The 22,110-nt window shown below is 38.9% G+C and overlaps 1 protein-coding gene across 2 annotated transcripts in view; it reads right to left on the bottom strand.

Moving 5' to 3' along the window:
- Window positions 1-22,110, bottom strand: part of ELP1 (elongator acetyltransferase complex subunit 1) — a 75,350-nt gene that overhangs the window by 22,934 nt on the left and 30,306 nt on the right. For both annotated transcript variants that reach the window (XM_053566348.1, XM_053566337.1), the window contains 17 exons: window positions 21,610-21,709; window positions 19,277-19,459; window positions 15,851-15,957; window positions 15,423-15,526; window positions 14,196-14,249; window positions 13,995-14,100; window positions 12,786-12,901; window positions 12,087-12,160; window positions 11,392-11,470; window positions 11,222-11,301; window positions 9,230-9,367; window positions 9,041-9,126; window positions 8,585-8,733; window positions 5,824-5,947; window positions 4,828-4,925; window positions 3,993-4,194; window positions 922-983 (listed from right to left, as the gene is read on the bottom strand). In XM_053566348.1, coding sequence (XP_053422323.1) covers window positions 922-983; window positions 3,993-4,194; window positions 4,828-4,925; window positions 5,824-5,947; window positions 8,585-8,733; window positions 9,041-9,126; window positions 9,230-9,367; window positions 11,222-11,301; window positions 11,392-11,470; window positions 12,087-12,160; window positions 12,786-12,901; window positions 13,995-14,100; window positions 14,196-14,249; window positions 15,423-15,526; window positions 15,851-15,957; window positions 19,277-19,459; window positions 21,610-21,709 — 1,862 coding nt within the window. The remainder of the gene's footprint in view (window positions 1-921; window positions 984-3,992; window positions 4,195-4,827; window positions 4,926-5,823; window positions 5,948-8,584; window positions 8,734-9,040; window positions 9,127-9,229; window positions 9,368-11,221; window positions 11,302-11,391; window positions 11,471-12,086; window positions 12,161-12,785; window positions 12,902-13,994; window positions 14,101-14,195; window positions 14,250-15,422; window positions 15,527-15,850; window positions 15,958-19,276; window positions 19,460-21,609; window positions 21,710-22,110) is intronic.

The raw sequence follows: 22,110 nt of genomic DNA, 5'->3' as shown, positions 1-22,110 counted from the left end.
AAATTTCAGTTATCTTTTTTTACCTCCTTTTATTACATGAGAGATAGGTGAAATATTTTGAAAGCACAATTATGTTACATAAATGTGCCTATAAGAAACAACTATAAAAAAAACAAAAAAAGACACTCTTTAAAGACCAAGACTTTTATAAGGCAATAATTCCTGATGTCAATTGTATACCTGTGTACTGTTAAGTCTTTGGCCAGTGTCAGTATAGTTTTATTATTTTCATAATGAATCCTATAATTCTTTTTTTTTTTATTGAGACAAAGTCTCAACTCTCTTGCCCAGGCTGGAGTGCTGTGGTGTCATTAGAGCTCATAGCAACCTCAAACTCCTGGGCTTAAGTGATCCTCTTGCTTCAGCCTCCCACCATCACACCCAGCTAATTTTTCTATTTTTAGCAGAGATGGGGTCTTACTCTTGCTCAGGCTGGTTTCAAAAGCCTGACCTTAAGCTATCTTCCTGCCTCAGCCTCCCAGAGTGCTAGGATTACAGACCTGAATCCAAAAGCTCATATGGTATTTATCCTTATAATCTGCGCTAAAACTAGAACCCCTGAAACTGCCTGAGGTAATAACTATTTTCCAGCAGAGAGAATGGAAATAAAAGCCAAAGAAGAATATAATGTCCAATTAACTGTTTTATAATGGTGCCTTGTCACTGTTTCTACTTTCGCAAAATTAACAACAAAAAGCACAACACCCTTAAGATTTAATGTAGTGTTTTTAAACAAGGACAAATCACTGGTTTATATGATCGTACACACATTAACGCTCTGTGGTATTCTACCTCACAAAACTTATTATTTACAGATGTACTGAATTTAGATTTTCACTTTTCATGATCAGTAAGGTACAAATGAGAAATTCTTTCTTATTCACTGGGGGTGGGGAGTTTAGAAGGAAGAACGGAGTTTACCTGGGCATATTGTTCCAAAACCATGGCTGCATCAACATGCTTCCTCTTCTCAACCAGTTTTCCTGCAAAGATAACAATAAACATTTGACAACAAAATTAAACAGATTCTTTGGGCAAAGTGTTTCTTTAACATCTTTATTACTATCAAACTATGTACTTTGTAATTTCTGGAAGGAGAATGGGCATATATACCACTGAGTGTTACCTTAAGTGGCAGTTAGAATCCAAAAACAGCACAGGATTTGACAATCAGATATACACAAAATTAGTCTTGGAAAAAATGCTTCCAAAAGTATGCATAAGTGAAACTGACCAAGGATTTCTCACTAGTCTATTTCTTCCCTAACAGGAAAAGAATGCTGTTTCTTTGGTTGAGCACTAGATGGAGGCAGCTGACTTATGTCCCAGGTCGCACAATGTCTTTAGATACTCCTCACGCTTGGCCCAACAGAGATAACCACAAAGAGGCAACCACAACCTGATGTGTACTACGACTCTCATCTCAGAAGTAATAACGGAGCCAGAATAAATAATTAAAAGGCCTAAAATAAAGAATTGTCAACATTTGTAAAAAGAGTGCAGCTTGGAAACTGAGAAGAATTACAGACAAGCCCACAGATCTAATAACAAGAATAAGTGATAATCTCCTATATTTTTATAATCCAAGAAAAAAGGAATAATGCAAGGAACAAAAGAGGATATGTTTACAAATTTAACAGGTTATAATTTGGAATTTTTTCAGGACTATTTTTTTTAATACTATACCAACGTAAGATTTGTTAAAAAGGCAGGAGAAAAAAATTTATCAGTCATTCCTTTACTTCTATTCAAGAAGTGCTGAGAAAAGCCCTACCCGACTCTTCTCATACGTACTGCTAACCTCTCCTCTGCTCTACTAAGGATAATCAGACTAGCCTCACCTCGGGTTCAGGCAATCCCTACACCCTGAAGCAGCTAAACTGCCTTTGCTTTCACACTGTTCATTTGGCCTTTTTATTTATTTATTTTTTTTAACCTCACTCCTGACTATTGCTACTACGGTTTCCAATGATTTACTGTCAATAGCAGAATGGTCCATCCCAAAATTCATCTTTACCTTCTTATGTGGTACACGACCACTCAGCCATACAGTATTAGGTGTGGCAATGTAACATAAATTTCAGTAAATGAGATGGAATAGAAGTGATAGTTTAACCTCCAGGCCATTTCTTTTTTTTTTTTTTTTTTGAGACAGAGACTCAAGCTGTTGCCCTGGGTAGAGTACCGTGGCATCATAGCTCACAGCAACCTCCAACTCCTGGGCTCAAGCGAGTGTCTTGCCTTTGCCTCCCAAGTAGCTGGGACTACAGGCGCCCACCAGAACACCCAGCTATTTTTTGGTTGCAGCCATCATTGTTGTTTGGCAGGCCCAGGCTGGATTCGAACTCGCCAGCTCACGTGTACGTGGCTGGTGCCTTAGCCGCTTGAGCCACAGGCACAGAGCCAGTCTTTTTTTTTTTTTTGTGGTTTCTGGCCGGGGCTGGGTTTGATCCCGCCACCTCTGGCATATGGGACTGGCACCCTAGTCCTTGAGCCACAGGCGCCGCCCCTCCTCCAGGCCATTTCTAAATGACTATCACTCTAGCATTTCCCTTTTCTGAGGACTCAAATACAGACCCGGAGATAACAAAGCTACAACTGTCTGACTAAAAAGTTGCAGATCTACATAATGGACCTATAGGTCCCTACATTAGAGAGAAATAAACTACTTTTTTTATTGTGCCACTTCATTTTTGGACTCGTTGCAGCAACTTAACCTTTACCCTACTTAATAAATCATTCTAAATTAATTTTTATCAGTGAGTATGAGACTACATCAAAATATGCTGCCTTACAGCCAAGAACATAGTAATTAAAGCAAGCAGACAGCCCTCAGAATGGCAGAAAATATTTGTAGGTTATACAAATAAATTAGATAAAGGTCTAATAACCAGAATCCACAGAGAACTCAAACGTATTAGCAAGAAAAGAACACGTGATCCCATCTCACGGTGGGCAAGGGACTTGAAAACAAACTTCTCTAAAGAAGATAGATGCACGATCTACAAACACATGAAAAAAAGCTCATCATCCTTAATCATCAGAGAAATGCAAATCAAAACTACTTTGAGATATCACCTAACCCCAGTAAGTGTAGCCCACATAACAAAATCCCAAAACCAGAGATGTTGGCGTGGATGTAGAGAAAAGGGCACATTTCTACACTGCTGGTGGGAATGCACTCTAATATGTTCCTTCTGGAAGGATGTTTGGAGAATACTTAGGGGCCTAAAAATAGACCTGCCATTCGATCCTATAATTCCTTTACTAGGTTTATACCCAGAAGACCAAAAATCACAATATAACAAAGACATCTGTACCAGAATGTTTATTGCAGCCCAATTCATAATTGCTACGTCACGGAAGAAGCCCAAGTGCCCATCGACCCACGAATGGACTAGCAAATTGTGGTACGTGTATACCATGGAATACTATGGAGCCTTAAAGAAAGATGGAGACTTTACCTCTTTCATGTTTACATGGATGGAGCTGGAACATATTCTTCTTAGCAAAGTATCTTAGGAATGGAAGAAAAAGTATCCAATGTACTCAGCCCTACTATGAAGCTAAATTATAGCTTTCACATGAAGGCTATAACCCAACTATAGCATAAGACTATGAGGAAAAGGTCAAGGAAGGGGAAGGGAGGGGGAAGGTTAGAGTGGAGGGAGGGTGATGGGTGGGGCCACACCTACGGTGCATCTTGGAATGGGTACAGGTGAAACTTACTAAAGGCAGAATACAAATGTCTACATACAATAACTAAGAAAATGCCATGAAGGCTACGTTGAACAGATTGATGAGAATATTTCAGATTGTATATGAAACCAGCACATTGTACCCCTTGATTGCATTAATGTACACAGCTATGATTTAACAATTAAAAAAAAAAAAAAGATATGCCACCTTAAACCTATTTGAAGAATTAACAAACAAAACAAAGAACGAAACAAAAACCTTTGCAAAAGTAGACAAACAATGACCACACTTACCTGCCAGAGTCCTGGCAAGGCCAGCCAGTTGATCTGTGGTCAAGTTAAGCTGGGTTGCCACACAGAGGGCTTGCTTCCAGCTGCCACAAGTCAGAAAGGCTGAGAGAGCTTTCTCGTGGGCACCGCATCGGGCAAACATGAGCCCCGCAGGCTCATACATGCACTCCTGCATCAGGTGTTCCCCATAAGCAACACCAATATCCTGAGACAGGAGGAGTTCTGGAGTTAATAAGGAAATGTGACACAGCTCCAGGGTAGGAGCCTTAGTCATTACAATTGAAACTTGCTTGAAATTATTTGGGAAAATCTTAAGATTTATCAGTTAACTCATTTTTCCATTCAATATTTACTAGGGTTGTGCCATTTATTTACTCAACAAACAACTACTAATACCTATACATGCCTTATTCTGGACTGGGGGAATAATATAGCAATGCAAAAAATAAAACCAAACAAGAACTATCACCAAATTCTGCTGGGCAGTTTCTTCAGAACAGGTCAGGACCATTCTCATAGATAAAAAGTTCAAGATGACACTACTTTTTAAAATTTTTTTAAATTTTTTTTGCAGTTTTTGGCCAGGGCCCAGGTCAGGACCATTCTCATAGATAAAATGTTTACGATGACACTAGTTTTTTTGGCCGGGGCCAAATTTGAACCTGCCAACTCCGGTATATGGGGCCAGCGCCCTACTCCTTTGAGCCACAGGCACTGCTCGACACTACTTTATTTTTAAGATGAACCCCGAAACCAAGGTCAATGTTATAAACTCAGGATCCTTTACAACCAATGAATAGAACGACATCAGGAGAGCCTCATTTCACATTCCACATACCTTGTACTGCTGTGAATTTGGTGGATATAACTTCAGAGCTTCATTATACAAGTTTTTATCTTTTATTAAGTTTAAACATTCTGGGAAGTACTCAGGTCCTGCAGCAATAAGATTCACACAGACACAAACTTAAGATTTAGGAAGCATAATGAACTTCACATACACCAATGTTCCCCAAACAAACTCAATGAGGGATCTTTTTAAGGCATACATCATCACTCTACCTGGAGAACAGAATTTGGGAATGTGAATTTTTAATGAGCATCACTGAACTGTGAGATAAGAGAAGCACTGATTCACATCAGCTGTCTACTTAAGAGATGCAGCTACTCAGCACTGTTTTCTCAATTTCCCAGATAAGGAATCATATGGGAAGCTTATTAAACATACACACACATCAGGCCTGTCCCAGCCAGCTGACCCAGATTCTCCAAGGATGCCAGAAGAGCAATACTTAATACACACCCCAATTATTCCTCCCTGTCCCCACATGGGTCCTCAGTGAAGAATCCCAACTGCTCCAGCATGGGACAGGGTGGGGTGAAGCTGAACAGATGGCCCTGAGCCTGTTCCACTCCATCACTGCCAGTCAAAACCTTCTCTTTCCAGGAACCAGGCTATGGGCCTTAACGTGCACTCCAGACAAGTGGGGGTTTCCCTCACATGTTTGCAAACACCATGAGAAAGGGGAAATGTTAACCAGCTTTAATTTTGAGACACTGAAATTAATTTAGGAGGTATTCATTCTTAACTCCCCAAAAGGATCTGTTCTATGTTCTCAGCTAGGAAGCTCCTCCAGTTGGCCAAAAGTGATTTGAAACTTTGCCTTCAACTTTTTGGAACACAGAACAAAATAAGATGAACATACTATATAATTGTTAAGTTTTCAGAGTGAAAATGGAAATTAGTCTCTGTTTAAACTCATTTTAATTTATACCTTGCCTAGTTTCAAAGACGATTTGAAACAGAAATAAACATACTAGTCCTCACACTTACCACATTTGCTGAGGTGGCCAATGGCTTTTTCATAACGTTTCAAGTATTTGTCTATAGTAAACCGCTGATAATTAGTTTCCATTTTCTTAAGTGTATTAAGAAATGGAAGATATTCTTTGGGATCCTAAAAAAAATTAAAGAAAACTTTATTACTTGTGATATATAAAAGTATCTGTAACAGTTATACCAATAAACCCATAGCTACATAATTTTTAAATGTGTATGATATATTAACTATGTTATATAGTATATAAAATCAACTACAGTCATCCCTCAGTATTCACATGGGATTGGTTCCAGGACAACCCCCATGCAAAAATCTGAGCATACTCAAGTCCCACAGTCAGCTCTATAGAACCATCTTATGCAAAAAGTTAGCCCTCCATGTCCTTGGGTTCCCATTCTGTAAATACTAGAGTGTAATGGTGTCATCATAGCTCAAATTCCTGGATTCAAGTAATACTCCTGCTTTAGCCCCAAGTATCTTGAGACTATAGGCATGTGCTATCATGGTCAGCTAATTTTTTTATTTTTGTAGAGACAGGGTCTACCTCTTGGTCAAGCTGATCTTGATCTCCAGGCTTCAATCAGTCCTCCTGCCTCAACCTCTCAAAGTGCTAGGATTACAGGCTTGAGTAACCCCGCCCTACCCAAATGCTATACTTTTGATCTACATTTAGTTGTAGATGTAGAACCTGAGGATATGGGGCAGAGCTGACTATCTAAAAATATCTGTGTATAGGTGGAACCACACAGTTCAAAACTGTGTTTTTCAAGGGTCAACTGTACATCATTTTGTAAAAATACTTACACATATGTTATTAGTTTACATTTGAAATGATAATTCCTAATCCATATCTTAGTCTCACAGTATCACTTATTTCACAACCAAATAAGGAAAACAAGGTTCCAATCCAGAAGATATTCAACAAATACTTTTTTATTTTTTTTGCAGTTTTTGGCCAGGGCTGGGTTTGAACCTGCCACCTCCGGCATATGGGGCTGGCGTCTTACCCCTCTGAGCCACAGGTGCTGCCCTCAACAAATACTTTTTAAGTTTCTCCTGAAAGTGCAAGACACTGCTTTTGGTGCTATTTTCATGATATTCCATGCCCTCAATTTGCAAAGACCACACGTTAAACCAAAAATATTATACTGAGTTGGACATAAAACTCTGAGACCCAGCCAACCAGTACTGGCACTACTATCCTTCGCACTGTGCATCTATAAGAAAATAATTTCTTCTTCCTAAAGAAAAGGTGCTTCCTGTTTTTAAAGCAATTCCACAAGCAAACAGCATGAATACATGTAAGAATAATACAGAAAAAAAATACAATAATTAAATACTCATGCATATAATGTGGAGGATGACCCTGAACCAATACCTTCAATCAACAATACTTGGAAAGAATATGGTAAGAACAAAGAATACAACACAACCCTTAGCCTCAGGAAGCCTCCACTCTAGAAGGAAATAGACTACAGCATGCAGGGCTAGGCCCTGGGCACAACAGAAGCACACAGGAGGCCTATCTCACCCCATCCCTGGAGGGAGGCAAGAATGGCTTATTGGGAAGATGCTGCAACAGCATCCTTTGACCTAGATGAGTACAAGTTAGCCAGGAGAATGGTGAGGGCAGGAAGCTGGTAATGCTGCCTGCAAAGGCACGTGAGGCTTGGTGGTAGTGAGGGAGTGGGGAGGAGGACAAAAGCACTATCTTTCTTCAACGGGCAGAGAAAAAAAGACAATACCAAGAGATGAGAACAGAAAGACACACAAAGGCTAGATCAAGGAAGGGCTTTTTATTATGGGGCAATGGGGAGCTCATGAAGGATTATAAGTAGAGAAATGAAGGATCAGATTTCCCTTTTTGGAAAGCTCATTTTGGCAACAGCAAAGAGTGACAGGGAAAGGAATTGAGGTTGCAGAAAACCAGATAAAAAACAGACCAGTGTGCTCAAACTTTCCAATGGCAGTAAAAGAACTGGGCCTTTCTATGCTCCATGTGCCCTTCACAGAGAAAAAGAGCTATGTGTGGGGCTCGGCGCCTGTAGCTCAGTGGCTAGGGCGCCGGCCACAAACACTGGGGCTGGTGGGTTGGAACCTGGCCCAAGCCTGCTAAACGACAACGACAACTACACCAAGAAACAGCTGGGCATTGTGGCAAGGGTCTGTCGTCCCAGCTACTTGGGAGGCTGAGGCAAGAGAATCTCTTAAGCCCAAAAGTTTGAGGTTGCTGTGAGCTGTGACGCCATAGCTCTCTACTAAGGGTGACATAGTGAGACTCAAAAAAGAAAAAAAAAAGAGCTATGTGATAAACAACTGGAGCACACTGTGAACACTTGCTACACTTCCTTCATAAGGAAGGATTAGTTCACACAAAAGCCTACAGTATTAAAATAACCATGTAACTTTACTTCCTCAATCTAGCAATTAAAGCCTTTAAAAGGTCTCCTCTCACTTGCAAGAGGGACCCTTTTCCAATCTCTCTCGAAAAGTCTATGCCTATCTATAATTTACTTTAAATAAAATATATACTCTTTTTGCTGGGTGGGAAAAACCCCTTTGATAATCAAAGCACTATGATAGAAAATGTAACTCAGGAGCATGGATCCTGGAGACTGTCAGATCTGTCTCCAGTCCTGTATTCACAGGGTAACACCAGCAAAGATACTACTGCATTGTCAGGAGCAGGGTTTCATACTGCCACGATTATTTAAACAAGAAACAAAACAATATAAAATTAATAACTCCACACACCTTCTGTGACTTCTCAGCCACCATGACCACCAAATCAAAGTCATAGGTCCCCAGAGAATGATCATATAATTCATTAACATCTACCAGAAGCAGCAAATATTTCAAGGCCTCTTCCACACTCACAGAATCAGGAACAGAGGGAGTATTTCCTGTCGGTGTTTAGAAAACAAAACAGAACAAAACCATTTGGGGGAAAAAAATTCACAGACCCAGTAACATAACAGAAGACAAAGTAATAAATTTTTCTGACAGAACTGAACACCAGATGAATATACTTTTGACTCCTTTAAACATGCTTTCTAGGGCAGCACTGACAAAACCTGACAGCGGTCTTAAATGGTGATCACAGGGCCACAAGTATATCTGTGACATGCAACAACATGGCAATGGTCACCTGCAGAAGACCAGCAACAGTCCACACCACGTTAAGCACTTTCTCTGTGAACAGATACCTACCTTGAAGCTCGTGTACCTTCTGCAGCACTATTTCCAGTTCTGGGGTTGTTTTCTTGATGTGAGATGTGAGTATTGATAGGCAGTACCTGAGGTAACAAGTGAAGAACCCCAGAATGAAAAGGGTGAATAAACCAGACAACTACACACTGCTGTTATTCAAAAGATGCCGACCAGCACCAACAGACATACTTGTGAGGATTTATGTTCTCCATGGCTGCTCTCATAGCATTGCAGATAAGGTCTAGTTTACTCTCATCGGACTCTCTGGACAGCTGGACACTGCTGGCAACTGTAGGAGGGTACATGGTCTTTGTGACATCTTCTTCCCTAGTAAGAGCGTGAATGAGAATGTCACTAATTGAGCATGAGGTCCAGTAAACTACTAACCTATATCTGGCATGCTGATGAAACAATAAATAAAAGTAATTTTTGGAAAACAGTTCAATTATAAAAATATTGAGACACAGAGGAGGCCAGAAAGTATATGCACAATAATGTTGGTAGATGTTTTATTCACACTTTCTCTTAACAGAGTACAACCTAGGTATCCAGCAATAGGGGAATGAATAATAATTGGTGGTTAATTTACATGATGCCATACTACTGAGCAATAAAAAAATCATGAACTAGTGATTCATACAAAAAAATCATGAACTAGTGATTCATACAAAATCATGAACTAGTGTCCCATGGATGAATCGTGGGACAATATGCTGAATGAAAGCAGCTTTATTTACATAGAAGAGTAAATACTATATGCTTCCATTTACAGAAGTTTGTGAACAGGCAGAAGTGATGTATGGCAAAAAATTCAAAACTCAAAACCCAGTTGCCTAGGGTGGGCGATGAGTGGGACAAAGACTAACTGAGGAGAAATATGAGGCAACTTTCTGAGAAGGAAATGCTCTCTTTAACTCGATAGGGGTTCAGGTTACACAAACTGTACATCTGCCAAAACTCACTGAATGGCAAACTTAGGATCTGTGCATTTCACTGTAGATAATGTGACCTTAAAAAACCTAACAAAACCATCCCATACACAAAGAATGCACTCTACTTAAGGCTGTACACAATAATTACTAAAGGAAAGTAAAGGACACTGATCCCTACAACTGACTTTGAAATTTGTCTACAAACAAGATGAATGATGAATGGACAGATTATAGATAATGCTAAACCAAATACAGAAAGGCATGAACTGGAGAATCTGGGGTAGGGGTTCAGAGTGCTCACTGGACAACTCTCTCAATTTTTCTATATGTTTGAAGTTTCATTAAAAAGTTGCGGGTAAAAAACCATCTCAGAAAAAGACACCATTTGATTTTAATCTCCCCCAAAACACAAATATAGTAGAAGCTCTATACCTCTCTACACTGACCACCTCCCTAAGCTAACCTAATTATCACTGACCAACATGCACCACATGTACATATCAGTACAGTAGACTAGTTCCTTATGTTGACCACTGCTGCATGTTGACCAGTCTGCTCCAGTCCCTTTAGTGGTCAACTCACAAAGGTTCTACTATCGTTTTATATGTATACCTAAGAATGAAATCAATAATAATTTTGAATGACATATTTTAAAGTCATAGTTTTATATAGGTTGTTTTTAAAAGAAGAAGAAAGAAAAGAACCTTTGGGGCTCTGCGCCTGTAGCTCAAGCAACTAAGGTGCCAGCCACATACACCAGAGCTGGCGGGTTTGAATCCGGCCCTGGCCTGCCAAACAATGACAACTACAACCAAAAAATAGCAGGGCGTTGTGGCAGGCACCTGTAGTCACAGCTACTTGGGAGGCTGAGACAAGAGAGTCACTTAAGCCCGGGAGTCGGAGGTTGCTGTGAGCTGTGACACCATGGCACTTTACCCAGGGCGATAGCTTGAGGCTCTGTCTCAAAAAAAAAACAGAAAAGAACAGAACCTTTAGGCATCTAAGAACTATAGTAATTTTTAAAAAAATGAACAGTATGGGTGGCACCTGTGGCTCAAAAGAGTAGAGCAGTGGTCCCATATGCCAGAGGTGGCGGGTTTAAATCCAGCCCCGGACAAAAACCGCAAAAAAAAAAAAAAAAAAAAAAAAGAACAGTATGTAATTTTTCTTCTCCAGCTATTTATGTTTGATTTCCTTAACAAGAGAGAAAATTATGGAAACGTATTCACAAATTATTCAAAATACTTACTTCAATTCTGTGAAAAACAAATTAATATAATTTACAGACTCTATCTGTCTAATGAAAGTTTCCACATTTTCAAGAAACACCTATCAAAAAAAGGGAAAAAACATTTCAGTTCAGATCATGTTCATTCAAGTATAAAGTAAACTAATGTAAAAGTCAGATTAGAAAGTTACCTTAGGATTATGATCATAAATCAGATTGAGATTAATCCTCAGTTTTCTCATGCATTCAAATGCTTCTTTAAACATAAGCCTATGAGGAAAAAGGATAGGTGTTTTCCACAAAAACTAAGCTCCTTTGACCCAGCATATTTTCATTATTATGCAAATCAGTTATAATCAGATTACAGCCCAAATGCCAAACTACTACTAGATTTCTACTCTAAAATTATGGTATTAAAAACCAGATACCACGTTCATTTACCTTCTTAAAAGGTGTCATTAGTCATCAAGGCAATCTGAGCACTATATACCCACACAGACACAAAAGAAAATCACCACAGAACTTAGGTCTACGTTTTAAATGAAGCATTAATTTAGATATTTCTAATACGAAGTTTCCCCCAAATAGACAATTTGGTACTCAATTCCCCTTGGTTTACAGGCTCCGATGAACCCCTTAGAATGAGAGAAGCTTTGCTTCATATGATGAGCATCATGACCCTTTCTGCAAGGAATGTTCATTGCAATATACAGTATTAAAGTTAAAAAATGAAAAACACACCCAAAAAGGCCTCTGAGAATCTGATTAACGATATCTACAATTAAAGTTTTTTTAGATTTTTAAGTTTTTTAAATTATAATAAAATGTTGTTTTCACACATAAGTCACAATAAGCTAACTAGTCATATACAGTACGTGGAACTTACCTGTCCAGCCACTTCCGAATCTGAGCTAAAACCAGGGCTCGATGATGAACAACTTCTAAGTTTCCTCTTGGCATCTTAAAATAAACAAATCAAAAGAATAACTTTTTTTTTCCAGAGAGACAGAGTCTCACTATGTCACCCTTGGTAGAGTGCTATCATGTCACAGCTCACAGCAACCTCCAGCTCTTGGGCTTAGGCAATTCTCTTGCCTCAGCCTCCCAAGTAGCTGGGACTACTGGAGTCTGCCACAATGCCTGGTTATTTTTTGTTGCAGTTTGGCTGGGGCCAGATTTGAACCGGCCACCCTTGGTATATGGGGCTGGTGCCCTCCTCACTGAGCCACAGGCGCTGCCCTAAGAATAACATTTTTAATTAAGCAGAAAAAATTTAAATAGCCAAGATACATAATTTTATCTAACACTTTATAGAGAACTACCACAATGCTATAAAATGCTATAAAATTTTAGCAGAATCTAGTTCTCAATATTTATCTTGAATTTTAAAAAAAGACTTCTCTGAGCCTTACTGGTCAGAGCCAATATTGATACTTCATTGTATAAAGTCAACAGAAAACCTAACAAGGAAATAAATGTAACAAATGATTACAAATCGTAAGAGAACCTAAAATATAACCTCCAAGAATTCTGTTTGGCATTGACTGATTGACAGTAAGGAGGACAACCTGAAAAAACAGCTTACCTGTAATATAAGCTTTGTGTCCTGCGGTACGACAGTGACAATTCGTGAGCCCCTTTCCACCTTCCGCATAATCTCCCCATTGGAAACATGACTGCTGCTCAGACCTGCCTGTAATACTGAAGACACCCTTGGCTAAGCCTTAAGAATTATCATGACAAGCTACTCTCCATTAATGCAGCTGAAACCATACATATTATCTGAAACAGATGATAGCAAATAACAACCAAATTCTTTTGCGCTCCCACAGAACTTCAATAAGACCATTTAACTGCCCTTCTGATAAACACCGGAACTTACCCTCTCTCTTACAGAGCCCTCATGTATATTCCTATACACAACTTCTCAAATGATTTTGAAGAATCTAGGCAGCTTCTCTGTTTCTTAGCAGCATAAGTGTACTATAATCGTATCAATGAAAGAAAGATTCTCTGTTTCCAAGTTAGGAGCAAAGAAAATATGGCATTTTTAGAATACAAAACACACACACACACACAGGGCATGGAATGGAAGAAAAAAAAGGAGTCAATAGCCTATAAATCACGAGATGAGTCCAGATGTACAATGGAGGTTACCACAGTGAGAAAAGGAAGATTATGTATAAGTTAGAACATAATGCTAGCTTGGGATCTATGTGGTAATTCAAAATAAAATATTAGGCTTGGTGCCCATAGCTCAGTGGTTAGAGCACCAGCCACATACACCGGCCTGGGCCTGTTAAACAACAGTGACAACTGCAAAAACAACATCAAAAAAATGGCCGGGTGTTGTGGCAGGCACCTGTAGTCCCAGCTACTTGGGAGGCTGAGACAAGAGAATTGCTTAAGCACAAGAGTTTGAGGTTTCTATGAGCTATGACGCCACAGCACTCTACTGAGGGCGACATAATGAGACTCTGTCTCAAAAAAGAATAAAATAAATAAAGCAAAATAAAAATACTAGATCAGTTATATAATTTCCTAGAAACTGTTATAATGTAGAATGTGCTGCTTAAGGAAGAGGCCTCATTCTTCAGATGTTTTTACTAACAGGTACAGAATTACATAAACCGAGGTACTATGTTAAAATTAGGATCTAAGGAAATGAACTCTAAAGGTTTTCTCCAGCCTAGAACTCCATGATAAAAGTCAAAGTAGGTCAAGAATTTAAAAGTTCAAAAGACAAAAGACATTGGAAGAGGGATTATTTCTATTTTATGCATTGAGAACTTACGTTTAAATGAAGCGTCTCTCAGGCAAAAACATTGGCAGGTATGGAAATGGGTTGTCAACAATAAAAATTCATCGTACACTGCAAATGATGTGATATTTGATGCAATCTGCAATGAGGCAAGAGAGTCAAGGGGGAAAGTTAGCTATATTACTTGGAGCCAACGCTGTGAAAACCATTGACTACCAAACCAAGCCTTGGTACCTCAGTGTCATTGATGAAAAAGTGACAACTGTCAGTCAGACCAAGGACACATTCCTGTAAAGAAATAAAACTGAAATTACAAGCTATTCTATTTCAAACTAGTTAAACCTGATTTTTCTGTAACATAGCACTATTGTCCAGTGGTTTCACCTCTAAGTTCTTATAATCAGTACTGAACACAGATACTAAGACATGACTGATCTGTGCAAACTGGAATGTGATGCCATCAATCCATCAGCAAGCCCTGTCATGTCCATCTCCTACGTAGATCTCAATGACATCTCTTCCTACCCCTCAACCTACCCCCAACACCACTTCAACAGTCTTTCTGTTGATCACTCTTTCCACTCTCAACCCTCTCCAACCAACTCTTCTCTGAGTACCCAAAATCACCTTTCAAACCATGAAGCATTCATCAATAACTTTCTAATCTTAATCTAAAAAAATCCAAACACTCCTATGACATGTCACTAAGCTCTAGCCACACGGCTTCCATTCAGTCCCTTGAACAGAATGAGCTTCTGACAAACTCAAGGTGTTTCACAGTTCCATCCTCCTGAAACCCTCTTCCTTTTGGAGAGAGCTTTCTTTCCTTCATCTCTCAGCTCATATGTCACCACCTCAGAGAGGCTTTTCAAGACCACCAAAAGTAGGACTCCCACTCTCATAGCTACCATCCTCTATTTACACCTCACTGTTCTCTACCATAATATCCTGTCCATTTCTTTCACTCTCCCAGAAGAAGAAAAATTATACCTATATTAATAGAGTACAAGTTCCAGAAGAGCAGAAACTAGTCGAGTTGTTATCATGTATGTTATCATCTACCACAATTATCAGCATTCCAGTTATTTGTTAAATGACTCCTATTGAATACTATTTGTTAAATGACTCCTATTGAATACTATTTTCAAATTCACATCTCTGTTTTCTTCAAAAGATATTTAATAAAACTGACTTGAAATTTTCTGTGTAAGCAGCAATAAAAGTTTGCCAATCACATGCATTATCTCATTTAGTCTTTCTTCCATACCCTGGAAGATTTTTCCCATTTTATAGGTGAACGAAGTATGGCTCAGGAAAGTAAAATAACTTCCTGCTGTTGCCGTGGAATTTAGTGGAGACCTCCATCCACTTCCAAAGCCCTTACTCTTTCTTTCCACCTAATGCTGTCAGTCCCTGGGTAACTACTTTAGCTGGTAAGTTTCCTGCCCTGTGTTCACTTACCTCTCCTCCAATCATGGCCAATTCTGTCTGTGTGCATGCATAAGGAAACTGAAGAGGAAATCCACCAGGGTTCTTCCATGGCTTAATGGCCAGAGAAGGTGACTCTGCAAGATTAGCAGATCTGGCTTACAAACAGCTGGTACACTCTTTGAAAAAACTATTAACATCAATACTTGCTAAAACATTTAGCATGTAATTTGGATCACTTTCCAAATGTATTTTGGAAACTTGTTAGGGTACTTCAGTTTATTTCAGGAGAAAACAGGAGTAAAACTTCACAATTCTGGTCCATAGGTTAGGGTTTTCCAAGGTAGTTAAAACATCTAACAATCAATGTTATCCTGACAAAATACTCACAAGTACATGTTCTTAAGAATAAAACATCTACCTAAGTCACAAACATGCTTTCCTAACACTTTGATACTCACCCCAAAGGTACTTAAGTATCTGGCCATCAGCCAGCTGCAATGCTACTGACTTGGTCTTGGAATTACAGCACAGACTGATTATAATCCCATTCACTGTCACAGAAGAACTGATAAAAGTAAAAAAGGGGAAGGGATAGGGTTTGTGAGCAGACAATTTTTCTCAAAAGTAGTGATATTTCACTGATTTCACAATCCAGAAAGAGAAACTTAATGATGTAGTTCCTATTTCAAAACTCTACATAATACATACACATATACACTTACAGATAAATAGATGGAGGAACGGCTGGTTGAATAAACAATTCTAAGCTCACACCTGTTACATACTATTTTCTACAAAGCCAATAAACCAATTGTCTACATTATGAAGTTATCATTCCTATTCTAGCCACAACTTATTATAGCTTATTGCAGCTTATTACAGTGTATTGACTTATTATAATTTATTGCCTTCATTAGACATAGATGATATCAATATCATTTCTGTCCTCTTAAAATATAAACTGCATTAAATAAAGCAGCTAGTCTGTGGAAAAGTGAGTGCTCTGTCTCTATCATTATCACATACAATCATGGAAAAGCTGAGTCTTCTTTAATGAAGAAAGGGGAGTGTGTTACTGCCATTACATTTTTTCCTGAGTCAACAGAGAAGGAGAATTTCCTTTTGTTTTTTGAGACAAGACTCTTACTCCATTGTCCTCAATAGAGTGCCATGGCATCATGACTCACAGCAACCTCAAACTCCTGGGCTCAAGTAATCCTTTTGTCTCAGCCTCCCGAGTAGCTAGGACTATAGGTGCCCACAACACCCAGCTAGTTTTTAGAGACAGGGTCTCACTCTTGCTCAGGCTGGTCTTGAACTGCTGAGCTCAAGCAATCTACCTGCCTTGGCCTCCCAGAGTGCTAGGATTACAGGTAAGAGCTACCATGCCAGGCCTAAATAGAATTTCTTAAAGAAGAGGTAGTTAGTGAAAACAAATGGTGCTATTGTTAACATTAAATTAAGAGTTTTTAATTAATCTACAAAAACCCTAAAAATAACAATGGTTAATTTTTCTACAAGTGCTTCTAGTTTCTGAGGATAAACTGTCAAGAGATTACAAGAACAGATTTTGGATCTAGAACAGCTGGGATTAGATCCTGGTTCCACAAGCATGATCTCAGGCCTGTTACTTAACTGCTCTCTGCCTCAGCTGTCTCATCTGCACAATGATGATGCTAACAGGACATACTTCAAGGACGTATTATGAGAAATAAATGAGCTAACACAGGGAAGCACTTAGCAGAGTACCTTTTACAAAGCACAAGTAAATATAAGCTATTAATAGTTACAAACTGAGAGACTTTGCATTCCTCAAAGACCATATTTATTATATCTGTATAAACAAGTCTTTTTTAAAAAACAAAAGTCAAAGCAATAGAAATATGCAATAGAAATATACTGTAATTGAACTTCTCATTTTCTTTATAGCAAATGAGAAAACTACATCGAGCTTTTCCATCTCCAAGCTAATAATAAAAAATTTAAAATTCAAAGAAGTAGAAACATAGTAAATTGCTCTGCTTTTTGAAAACTAAGCTCCTGGCTAATTTTGTGTATTTACCTAGCACATACTCTGTATCTAGACATATTTACAAAAACCTTTTCAAAGGTTCTTGAGTCAAAAATTAGGAGTGAATAAGTGTATTAACATGTCTTTTATATATATAATAAGGAAAGGTTCCTAATTTTGCAACAAGCATTCTCAGAATATAAATCTAACCAGCAGGGCTTTAATTACAAACAAATCTGGAATCGACTGATCTGTCAAGTCTGGACCCGAGGGTCCTGGAAGCTGCTCAGAAAATGCTATTTACGTCTACCACACAACAGGGCTTACATTACAGAGATAAGCATTCATGAATTAGAAGCTGTTACATGATAAAGATGCAGTCAAGAATCAAACAAAACTCAGGTCCCAGGAAATGTGACAGTTCAACAAAGAAATAAGGACATGGCTTTCTAGTGCCAAACAGAATATATGAGCAAGGAGGCCAGAAGAAACATTTTGAAGTCTCCATATCAAAACAAAGCATATACATATATATACACATTTACATATACATACATATGCTGCTTAACAATGGGGCCATGTCTTAGATATAGGTCATTTTGCAAATATCATAGAGTATACTTACTCAAACCTAGATGGTAGGTTTGCGTACCTACCTACCTAGCCTACTATATACCCAGGGCTATATGGTATAGTCTATTGCTCCTAGGCTACAAACCCAGAATGTACACCATGTTACTGTACTGAATACTGTAGATGATTATAACACAATGGCAAGTAATTGTATATCCAAACATATCTAAATGTAGAAAAGAGGACTGGGTGCAGGGGTTCATGTTTATAGTCCCAGCAACGTGGGAGGCTGAGGCAGGAAGACTTCTTGAGCCCAAGAGTTCAAGACTGCAGTAAGCTATGATTGCACCACTGCACTCTAGTCCGGGCAACAGAGTGAGACATTGTCTCTTAAAAAACAAACAGACAAAAAAGAAAAACAAAAAACCCCACTGGATTGTGAAGACTTAATACAAAAAATAAATAAATAAAAAGAAAGAAGAGAAAAAGAAAAGATACAATAAAAATACAATGCCAAAAATGGTACACTTGGGCCAGGTGCCGTTGTTCACACCTGTAATCTTAGCACTCTGGGAGGCCAAGGTTGGAGAATCACGTGAGCTTAGGAGTTTGAGACAGACCTGAGCAAAGCTAGATCCATGTCTACTAAAAATAGAAAAAATGACCCAGGCATTATGTCAGGTGCCTATAGTTCTAGCTACTTGACAGGCTGAAGCAAGAAGATTACTTAAATTCAGGAGTTTTAAGGTTGCTGTGAACTAGGCTGACGCCATGGCATTCTAGCCTGAGCAACAGAGTGAGACTCTGTCTGAAAAAAGGAAAAAGGTATGTTTGTATAATACCACTCCACTGTAACCCTATGGGACCACCATCATATATGCAGTCTGGCACTGACAGAACACCATGATGTGGTACATTACTATATATATAATTTCTTCCCACTGCATTAACTCATGAGAATTAGTCACTCTAATTACACTCGATAGTTATTAAAATCAAAATAAGACTTAGCAATTACTCTGCAGGAATGTGGGTGGATGGTGAATTAAAATATTTAATACATCTTAAACATGGCTTGCCTCATCTATTAAAATTTATACTATTTTTCACCACTTGATACATTTTTATTCTGTTATTTTGACATGACTCAAAACTAGACTTAACTCTCTTGCTAAGTTTAACTAGACAGCTACTATTCCAACCTTGCTCAGTAGAAGCCAAAAAAAGTCCCCTGCTCATAAAAGACAAAAGCCTAACTCCATCTATTCAACACATGGAATATAGAGGAGGACTGTACTACCTGACATTGAGCTGTCCTTGCTCTTCATCCATCTTAGAAGGTGCCATAGACAAATGGTGAATGACAGACTGTGGCCTGGCCTGGCTGTGGCTGATGGCCAGGAAGATGTCTTCTTCAATCCAGGTGAGAAGGCTGAGCTTCAGCGGGTTTACTTCCTGATCTTCACTATTCTCAAACTGGATTCTGTTTTAAAATATTGAAGAATATCTAAGAACGTGAATAAAACTAAAAATCATTGAGATTTTCTTGAAAGAAGGAATAAAGCTCCCTGTATACAATCAACTCATAATTATTTGGAAGGGCAAAATCTGAGATAATACCAAATACAAGAAAATCCAAAAATAATGTTTATCTGGCTTAAGAATATGCTTTCCTATCTACTTTATTTGAAACCTTTAGATTTTAAGAGAACACCTCAGGAAACTGATCACACAAGAAAATTCCCTGTCCTAGTTCCTAATGAACCCCGGCGCCTATCTGATGTCACTACTAATCAGTACGGAAGCCAAACTCTAGCAGGTATGTGAGTCTCAGTAGAAGGGGTCCTTTCCTAAGCACCTCACATCAAAATGACTAACTGGCTCCCTGAGAGATGGTTTCCATGCCTCTAACACATTCCTTCAGTAGCATTAAACACCTGACCAGGGCGCTGTTTTTGTCACCTCATGTAGGGACCTATGATGACAATTTCTTGCCTTTTACATCAAGCAGCAAATCCTCGACTCGCACTGGAGAAGCTGGTCACCAGCCTGATCGTCCCACTTACCCAGCTCTCTCCAGACTCAGGCTCTCCACTGTGTTCAGCACACAGCATTCTCTCTACGCAGGATCATCCCCACCTCTGGTTCTCATGACACTCTCCTCCCACAAGACCCAATGTTCCCAATTCTTCTTTGTCAATCTCAAACCTATCCCTTCCTCAAGGATCAACAGAGGTATTCACGTACTTCATGAAATCTCTGAATGACTTGGAGTTATCCTTCTCTCAATTTTTATTAATGAAATCATATTCTAATCTACCTCACACATTCTAATTTGCCTTACAGCTCTATACTGTAGCAGTGGTTTCAAGTCTGGGAAATGATATTATGAATGCAAATAGTCTTTAACACATTGCTACAATAGAAAAAAAAATTTTTTCCCTTTGTGGTGTTTTATTAGGTCAGGATAGGTGTGTGAGCTATATATGCTTTGTGAATCCCCAGGCTCAAAATCAGTGCAAGTTAAATATAATTAATATGGCAGTTAACATGCTAAGAACTACTAAGCATTATATAGGCTGCTCCTAAATCATACACAGGTTAGATACTCATACTGTATTTATTAAATATACACATGACATATATTTAAAAACCATATTTACTAAATTCTGTTATCTGTTATACTCAGATAATTACTTCCATTCATTTAAGAATACATGCTCCCAGGAGGCAGAGTTTCAGTAGTTAAGAACATGGACTTAGACTGGGCGTGGTGGCTCACACCTGTAATCCTAGCACTTTGGGAGGCCAAGGTGGGTGGATTGCCTGAGCTCATGGGTTTGAAACCTCGTCTCTAAAAAAAGCCGGGCATTATGATGACAAAATGAGACTCTGTCTCAAAAAAAAGTAGACACAACATGCAGACCCTGGTTTTTCAGCTCATTTGGGGACTTATCAAATAGAACAGAGCCAAATGCTGGATTCTCTAGTTACCAGGTCTACAACCTTGGGCAAGTTACCTAACCCCTTATCTGCAAGCACTCAGTAAGTGGTACTTTTAAAAAACATTCTCTCACAGAGGAGACATTATAATCTGGCTTCTGAGTCATTTTGCAAATGCCTAAAATGTACCAAAGATATTCAGTTATACCCAATCGTTTTTAACCCTGTTTTAAAGGTGAAATGTGTTCTTATTTACAACTTGGGAAGCTCAAAACATAGTACCCAGAAGTTCTAGAGTGTGGCATGAAGCAAAGACAGAGGCTGCACAAAGTCAATCATATGAACAATCTACACACCCTCATTTATGGAAAAGAATGCAGCTCCATTTTATTATCACCATAATTATCATCATCTCCATCTTTCCCATGTGATTTTCCCTGGAGAACCAACGACTGCTGAGGGGAGTGGATCCTACAGCTTACAACTCATACTCTCCTCCTACACATCAGAGTATATGACATTGAGACTAAGTGACTGGCTTCCCCAAACGAGCTGAAAAACCGGGGCCTGTATGTTGTATCTACTTTCTTGTTCCACTCAGCAACAGGCACAGAATATAAAAGGTGACTGAATTTAGGACGAATGCTGGCTGACCAGGTTCTCCAAGGTCCAAAATAATTAAGAACCTACTTGTATCTCTTTTCCAGGTGAGGCATTCTAAGGGAAACTTTAAATCCGTTTCCACCCACAGCTCCTAGTTTCACTGTAGGGTCCACACTTGGACTATCACCTAGAAAACAAAAATGCAAATACCATCATTGTGAACTATAAGTAATTCTAATTCTAAAGAGACGGGGTTCTGCAATTAATGAGTTTCAAAGACAAATAAAGCAAACTAGAAAATAACCACATCTCAACCTCCTTAAAAATCTCTGCCTTCCCTTAATACCATATCAGTCACAATCTTCATTGATAAAGGCCATAGCTCACCCAGACCAGGTGGAGGGGCTACCCTCTCACCGCAGTACTATTTCCTCCACTGTGTTCAACTATCTCTCAATAACCTTGAATCTTCTTAAGTCTTCAGCATTTGCTTGAAAGACATTCCCTTTCATTCTTAATCCAGTTTATTCCCTGCATGGCAGCTAATGCAAGCCAAGCCCAAATCCAGGAAGAACAGAGCAGTCCTTT

Source organism: Nycticebus coucang, chromosome 2 (genome assembly GCF_027406575.1).
Source record: "Nycticebus coucang isolate mNycCou1 chromosome 2, mNycCou1.pri, whole genome shotgun sequence".
In the NCBI taxonomy this organism is placed as follows: domain Eukaryota; kingdom Metazoa; phylum Chordata; class Mammalia; order Primates; family Lorisidae; genus Nycticebus; species Nycticebus coucang.
Note: the sequence above shows the minus strand (reverse complement) of the source record. Positions and strands in the feature narration are given on the sequence as shown.